This window comes from Nematolebias whitei, chromosome 13 (genome assembly GCF_014905685.2).
Source record: "Nematolebias whitei isolate Nwh7 chromosome 13, NemWhi1, whole genome shotgun sequence".
NCBI lineage: Eukaryota > Metazoa > Chordata > Actinopteri > Cyprinodontiformes > Rivulidae > Nematolebias > Nematolebias whitei.
This window is the reverse complement of record NC_056510.1, coordinates 29,452,644-29,460,992: the sequence shown is the minus strand read 5'-3', so window position 1 is coordinate 29,460,992 and position 8,349 is coordinate 29,452,644. Positions and strand designations below refer to the sequence as shown.

Sequence of the window (8,349 nt, the reverse complement as noted above, 5' to 3'; positions counted from 1 at the left end):
CTACCCCGGTCCTCCATTGGAGGCTCGGAGCGCCAGGCCGGGCAGGGCGTCATCTCCCTGGCTCCGAGTTCCGCTGGTCAACGTGGAAGATCCTCCGTTGTGCCGACTCGGGGGCTCGGGTTCCGGATCCTGGCCCTGCGTGCTCAGAGCTCCACGGGTCACCGCAAAGCTGGAGCTGGTGACTCGCAGAAGGCCGTTGCGTAATCATGAAGGCTGAATCCCAATCCCGCCCGGCAGTCAGTTGGACTGGACGGTCTGGGACGGACAGTGGAAGCGATTTTTAAATAAACTAATATTTTGTTTTTATACATAAAATGTTTTTAAAAACCGCTTCCACCGTCGGTCCCAGACATGTCTCGGTCCGCCTGTCTGCGTGGGTCGGGGTTCGTCCTTCATGATTCATGATTACCGCCTTCTGCGAGTCACCAGCTGAGCTCGGAGCTGGGAAGATGATGCCCGCCCATCCTGGCTCCGGGGGAGAGGATCATGTGAGACCAGCTCTGCTGAAAAAAAAAAAGACTTTTTTAAGCGTTGAAGATTTAAAAAATAATAAAATAAACAGTGTCGGCTTAATCATTAAATTCTGTTTTCACTTTAATGACTGTTAACTCAGCTGAAAATCATAAAAAGACACAAAATTATTGGATCTCTCAGGAATATTTCTAACAAACATGTTTAAAGAAGAGAGACAGCCTTTAGTTCAACTTTATTTTAACCCACAAATGTACAAATCACAAAACAAGAACTTTAAAGCAAAGCTAAAAATAAAATGTATATATGTGAACAAGAAAGAAAACCACACATCTAAAATTAACAATAAAAGTAGGCACATCTAAAAAAGTTCAGTCTGGTCCTCTGGACATTCAAAAAACAACAGACAAAAAAAGTAGAAACGTTTCGTCTTTCATCCGAAAGACTTCTTCACTCTGAGGTGCTGACTGAAGAGAACATGCAAACTCCACCCAGAAAGGCTCCTGAACCGGGTTTTGAAATGGCAACCTTTTGCTGAGAGGCAGCAGCTCTACCAGTTGCTGACCCGGATCATCCTCAATGAGGTAAATAAGATCAAATCTGCTGACTTGTGAAAGGAAAGTAATTTGAACATGTGTGGGATTTCTCCTTCTGCCTGTCTCCTCAGTTAGTGGGGACGCTGTCTGCTCTATGGTATAGAATCCTGACGACTCCTAACTGGGCCTTCCTAAAAGCAGAGAAGAAACCCATACAGGACTCCAGTCAGCCATCAGGTGAAAAGGAGGAACCCAGACCCAGACCAGTGGTCATTCCGTATGTTGAGGGAATATCAGAGAAACCGAGACGTTTATTTTCTAAACATAACGTCCCAGTGGCTTTTAAACCCCAAAATACATTACGACAAAGACTGGTTCATCCCAAAGATCCAGTCCCCCGGCACAAACAGAGTAATGTTGTGTATGTTGTTCAGTGTCAGGAGGGCTGTGATCAGTCTTACATCAAGGAAACTAAACAGCCACTGGCCAAAGAGGATGGCCCAGCACAGAAGATCAACATCATCAGGCCAGAACTCGGTGGTCTACACTCATCTCCAGGCCAGCGGTCACTCTTTCAGGGATGAAGATGTTCACATCCTGGATAGAGAGGAACGATGTCTTGAGAGAGGAGTAGAGGAGGCCATCTTTGTAAAATAAACCATCCATCAATAAACAGGGGTGGAGGCCTCCGGGTTCAACTGTCTCCCTCTTACAATGTTGGTAGTTAGTATCTAGGGATGCACCGATCCACATTTTTTACCTCCAATCCCGATACCTAAATCTGAATATCGACCGATACCGATCCAGTTCCGATATCATCATCATCATCATCAATTTTATATGAGGCTGTAATAATCTCCTCTCAAGTACAATTTGTACAAATATATGTATGCATGTCCAAAAAGGCAACTTGAGGTAAGTTTTATTGATGTTGGATAAGTTTTAAAGTTAGAATTAAATTCTGCTAACACAAAACATGTTTCTTTTTATTCCTAGCTTTAAAGTGGATATTAAAGTGATAAATTTAAGTGATTGTTTAAAGTTATTTTATATTTTTTAAATAAAGGGCAGATATAAGTTTTTTCTTCTTTCTGCACTCTTTTCATTCAACATTTTCTTTTGATGAATTTGTTTTGTTTCTTTTAAATGAATGAATAAATGAATTAAATAAAATATTAATGGCTTTAAACATCTGCTAAGTTCATGGCATAAACCAACAGACGTTCCTGTTTTTAGTTATTTACATCACTTTATAATGTAGCTGTTTTAGATTTAAGATACTGTATGATGTGTATGTTGTTGTGTTAAATTTTAGGCCAAGAGTTGATTTTTCTCAGTTCATTTTTTTCACACCAGGGGCGATTCTAGAAGCCAATTTTAGGGGCCTTAGCCCCCCAGTGTTGACATTGGCTCTTGGCTTGAACCACGCAGTGTGTATTAGCATTAGAATTATTGTAGGGGGGACATATTGGTGCGAGGTCTGTGGGTCCTCCCCCATAACTTTTTGAATAAAGTAGCTGCTATTTCCTGCATTCTGGTGTATTTTAACACGTTTTAAAAAAATCTATGTTTACCTACATAAGTAAATACTTGATTCAATAACTGTTTTAGAAAGCATGGCACAACAAGAAGTAGCACTAAGCTTTTTGTTTGTCTTTAATTTTATTTTTCTACCTAACACAGGAAGCTGTTAGCTCTGGAAGCAAGCTGTTAAACAGCTTTGGACACAAAGACCCTTGTCACACACTTCAAAAGAGCAGGTAAGATACATAAAATCTTGTAATCTCTGCCTGGTGAGGCTGTTTAAGTAATTATAAAATATGATAAGTAAAATAAAGAAAAATTGAGCTTCTATAATTTATAATTGCAAAGGTCACTTTTTTTTAACAGTTTCAATTGTAAAACTTTTGTTTTTGATTAAATATTTTTTCCAAAAGAAAGGCCAACAAATTGTAATTTGTAGTCACTGTAACCCTATTTTGACTTGTGCACTGTCTTCTTTCACTTTTAGGTTACACAAGGCTCTGGACTGGTCCAGCTGTGGAGAGATGAGGTGGAACACCAGACCTGCAATGGTCCAGCCTGTAAATGATGCTCTGAAGTCTGGTAAGATGCACGACATCATGCTTCACCCAAACAAGCTCGTTACCTCAACCACATAGACTGAACTTCTTGAGAATGTCGTCCAATGTATAATAATGCCTTTAAACATTTTTATTTGTTCTCTTGCTTGGTACATAATTTTTCTTTTTTTGATTTTGTTTGTTTGTTTAAACAATTTAAAACATGACAGTAATGTCACTGTTTAAAGGAAACAATTGCTCAATAAATTAGTAAAAAGCAACTTGTTATGTTTGGGTTCTTTCATCTAAAGTAGACATGGTGTGACCCATGTACTGGTTTAGATTTTTTGTTTTTACTGTAACTGACCTTCAAAACAGCTAGAAACAGAGACTCAGCAGCTGATCCTCCATAGAAAAATGATATGGACTACAGGCCATGTATTATTTGTTTTATGATATTTAATGAAGGTTTTTGTTCGGATTAAGGCAATAAACGTCTCTATTTCACCACAGACGAACTGTTCCTGTTGCCATATCTTTTGAAATAAAACTGCACAACACAATGTAATTTAAACAGGAATGGGTAGAAGATTAAATCAAATTCAATGTATTTCCTAAAAATTAAATTAAGATAAAAAAAAAAAAAAAACAGGAGAAGGACAGGAGTGGGAGTGATTCAGAACAGGAGCAGGAGTCATGCTACCAGGAGTGGGACAGGACAGGATTATTTTTTTTACTCTGGACCAGGATTGGGACAGGACAGGATTTTTTTCTGTGGGACCAGGACAGGAATGAAAATCCACTCCTGTGTCATCCTCTACTCTGCAGTCATTGCACGTTGTTGTCTTGTTTTGTGGTGTTTCTAGTGTAAAATATTTCCACACAGCAGACATGTTTAGATGAAAAGTTTGTTAGGCGTTAGCCACAGTGCTGCTAACTCAGTCCTCACTTTGTAATTGGATGCTAACTATGAATTGGATTTCCTAAATGTGAGGCGGGTCTTATTACTCTGGATTCATGAGACACGCCTCCGTTCAGGAAATCCATTCCATAGTTTGAAGCCAACGTACAGCGCAACCACAGACATACATGTATCGGAAATATCGGCACGGGGGCTTGGGGTTCTGGGGGCTTGTCGCCCCCGGGCTTGGGCCTGTGGGGTTCGGGGATCTTGGGCTCTGGCGGGCGGGTTGCCGGGCTCTGGGCCGGCTTGCGCTCTGGTGCCCGGTTCTGGGCGGGGGCCTTCGGCTCGCTGGTGGGTTGTGGGTCATGGGCTGGGGGTTGGGTGTTTGGGGGCGTGACCAGTGGCCCCTAGGAGGGGGTAGTTTGACCCAGCCTAGGTGTCTAATGTGCTATGTGTTTTGAGAGATGTCCGAATGAGGGGTGGGTGTAGTATTTCTTCTGGGGTGGGGATGGGGTGGATGTCCTTGGGGGCGGCCCGGGACTGTGCATGGCCGGCTGGCTGGCCCCTTTCCTGTGGTGGGGGCGCGCTCCCGGTGCTTCCTGGCACTGTCGGCGGTTGGGCGGGCGCTCTTGGCCGGGTCGTCCTGGTGGGGTTTGGCTCCATCTGGTAGCGGGCTGACTGCGGTCTGTGGGGGTCCTGGTGGCCCTCGGGTGTGTAGGCTGCTGGTGCAGCTTCTGGCGGCCCTCGGGGCTCTGTCCCTCTCTGGTCTGGAGCTCAGCGGGCCTGGCGGTCGGTCCAGATGGAGAGGTGTCTTGGCCTCAATCCCTGGGTGGACCTTGGGGGGCTGGGGGGGGGGGGGGCTGTTGGGTCAGTGGGGGAGCTGACTCCCTGTGGGAGCATTTGCTCTCACAGTTATTTCTCCCCACCCCTCACCATGCACCTCCACCCTCTTCATTTCAATTCCATACATTTAGGGTTGTTTGGGCTCGGGTGTGCTGCAACAATTTTACATCTTTGTTGACCATAGCCACCTGGGACTCAATTTTACTGTACACCTTAGACATTCATTCATAACATCCTCATGACATTCATATATAGGGACTTGAGGTGGGCACATGGCTATGGGTGGTGGGATGACCTTACTCTCACCCCCTGTGCCTGTGCTCACTTACAAAGGTTGCATTTAGACACTAGGGTTTGGATAGAGTTGGGGTGGAGGGGAAACTGGCACCATGCCAGCCTTTGCTCCTTCTTCTTTCCTTTTTAATGGCACTATACAACAACACACATCAACAGCACATCTAGGGGTGGGGGTGTATGTGTCGGGGTCTTATTTTTATTTATTTTTTTATTTTTTTTCTCCTCTTCCTACCCACCTAGTTCCCTGACTGCCATTCCGGGGGTGGGGTCCGGGAGAAGGGCAGGCTGTCGGGTGTTGACCAGGACTATGTGGGGGTTCAGGGTCTGGGGGTTGCCATGGGCGGTGCTGGCGCTGTGCTCTCCCTGGGGTTGTTTGGACCCCCTGAGCTTGGCTCTTGGGTGCCATGGTTGGCCCGCTGGCCGGGGTGGCTGCCGGGGCCTGGCGGGCGGTTGGCTGGGGGTGCGTGCTTGGTTGTTGGCGGTGTGTGGGGGTGGTCGGTGGCGTGTCCTCTTCATGGTGGGGGGGTGTCCTGTCGGCGGGGCATGGCCTGGGCCGGGTCTGGGGTATTGGCTCTTCTCCGCTCAAGAATGAATGGGTTTACCTCCTGGGTTTGGGCATGGGCTGCCCCCTGTAGAGGGCGGGTACATGTCTTGGACCTGGGGGGTATAGAGTGTGTATCGGGAATAAGAATGAAATGTATCGTTATTGTATGTCTTTGAGTGAATGAATGTGAGATTGAGGTTGGGATAGTGTGATTGTGTCTGTGTATGAATGGGTATTTGTTAGGCCGAGACTCGGACTGCCCCCTCTTTGATACAACTGGGGGTGCTTGGCATCGCGCCCCTATCGCGCGGCCCCCTGGTGGGGTGTGCCCTTGCCTGCCGGCGCGCTTGGGGCCCTTGGTATCGGGGGCTGGGCGCTTGGGCGTGTGTCGGCTCGGCCTGGTGTCTGCCTGGTGGGGCTCGGGTCCTCTGGCCCTGTCAGGCCTTGGCCTGGGTGGTGTGAGTCCTCGGTGCCCGGGCCTCGGTGCCTGGACCTGGACCTACATCGGTGCGGCGGGTGCCGACGGAGGCCTATGAGTTTGTCGCTGTTGGCCCCGGGGGGTCACTGTATGTGGTTGCTGGTGGGGATCTTCCGGTTCTCCCCTGTGGTCCGTTCTGGAGGGTGGGTGAGTGGTTCGTCCTGTGTGGGTGGCTCTGGGGGCTCCGCGGTCGGGGTCCCTCCTGGGGTCTTGGGCTCTGGTCCCCCCTTTTTCGTCTGCCTCTGGTCTTGGGGGTCGGGTCTCTGCTGCTTCACAGTTACTAATAAATGTTCTATTAGAGAAGCCTTATACACTTATGCATGCTCACAACCACACATAAATAGAAGCAGGGATGCTTATGTAGGCTTTATATGTAGATATATAGATATGTATGTGAGTGTATATTCATGTGTATGTATGTATGTATGTATATAGGCGTAGGTATGGGTATATATATTTATGGAAACTTACTGCAAAGCCATGAATATTTTAAGTTCTTTATACATATGTATTTTGTTGCTGTGTTTTGTCATGTTCTTTGCAGGTGAACAGACAGTGGCCGGGTGTTTTGACGTGTGCTCTATTTGTATATATTTCTTATATTTTGGAGTCTTACTTTGTCTTTTCTTTCTTTCTATCCTATTAAAAAAAAAAAAAAAAAAAACCTACACTAGATAGTCACTATAATAAATATTTCATAATAATGGTGTGGAGAGGATGGCTGTAAGGGGAGAAGGGAGGCCATCACAAAAAAAAAAGAAGGAAATATCGGCAGGTTGGATCGGAAAATCCGATACATAAATTATGCTGGTATCGGAGCCCGATACAGATACTGGATCGGATAAGCCCCATCCCTACTAGTATCACTCAGCCCTCTGTGAATAACAAACAGCCATCTGGGTGCTAACGATCCATCGTTAGGCTGATGGTCCTCCTTGATCATGTGAGCAGTTGGTTTTGGCTGCCAGCAACAAACTGGTTGATCCACTATGAGAAGGTGCTATTTATAAGACTGAGCTGAATACAGCACCTCAGAATGAAGAAGTCTTTCGGATGAAAGATGAAACGTTTCTATAATTTTTGTTTTGATTTTTGAATGTCCATAGGACCAGACAACCTTTTTTAGATTTTTCTACTTGGATTATTGTGCATGCATCAGAATTAGTAAAGTTCTCCATCTATGAAGCCAGCAGACATGTTGAATCTTTAGTTCTGTGTGACCTCTTGTGGGTCTTTAATAGGTCATGAGACAAATCCTGTACTGGGTTTTTGAGTTTGTGGCAACTCACTGGCGGCAAGCAAACTCCACTTCAGTTAGATGCAGGATGGTGTCAGGTAATTTTAACGTCATGTCTAAAAGTAGCCTAATACTACAGGAAAGTTGGAATTTAACCTTGGCAATTCTGACATAATTTCATCCATATTTCGTCATTATGACATGATGTAAACACTATTCAGCTTACAGGAATGACATTGAAGTAATAATTAAAAATAAAAATTATACAGGTTAGTCTCATTAAAACACAATTAGTTCATTTGCATGAGAGACCTGTTAATTAACTAATTTCTTAAGTCACAACTCCCTCAGGAATTGCACATAAAATATTTCAAGGGGTCTGACCATTTGAAACTCAAAGTAATTTGATTAGTTATCTGGTTCTCTCTACTTATTTCACAGCCACTGCACCAGTATTTTAGAACCAACATCTATAGTCTAAATTATGATCGAAGGTTTAATTAGTTTATTTTAAAAATTATTCCTAAGAAACTAGCAACAAATCATAGTTTGAGAATTTGTTAAAAATTGTCACAAAATATATTTTATAACATCAAAACAAATTAAAATTGGGTGATACCAGTTGCATCTCATGGCCTATCATAGTTATTTTAATATTTACAGTGAGAAAGTTTTCACTCCTGTGTGGACTCATGTCTCTGTTTCAATTTGTCTTTTGACTAAATCTTTGTCCACAAAGATCACAAGGAAATGGTTTGTATCCTGTGTGGACTCTCATGTGTCAGTTTAAAGCTGTATTTTGACTAAATCTTTGCCCAAAAGATCACAAGGAAGCAGTTTGTATCCTGTGTGTACTCTAATGTGTCTGTTTAAATGTGTCTTCTGACTAAATCTTTGCCCACAAAGATCACAAGGAAACGGTTTGTCTTCTGTGTGAACTCTCATGTGTGCATTTAAATTTGACTTCCGACTAAAT

General features: G+C 44.3%; 1 protein-coding gene across 1 annotated transcript in view; it reads right to left on the bottom strand.

Moving 5' to 3' along the window:
- Positions 1 to 8,349, bottom strand: part of LOC119419373 (gastrula zinc finger protein XlCGF26.1-like) — a 17,045-nt gene continuing 8,696 nt past the window's right edge. The window contains exon 5 of the mRNA XM_037686681.1: positions 1 to 175. Coding sequence (XP_037542609.1) covers positions 1 to 175 — 175 coding nt within the window. The remainder of the gene's footprint in view (positions 176 to 8,349) is intronic.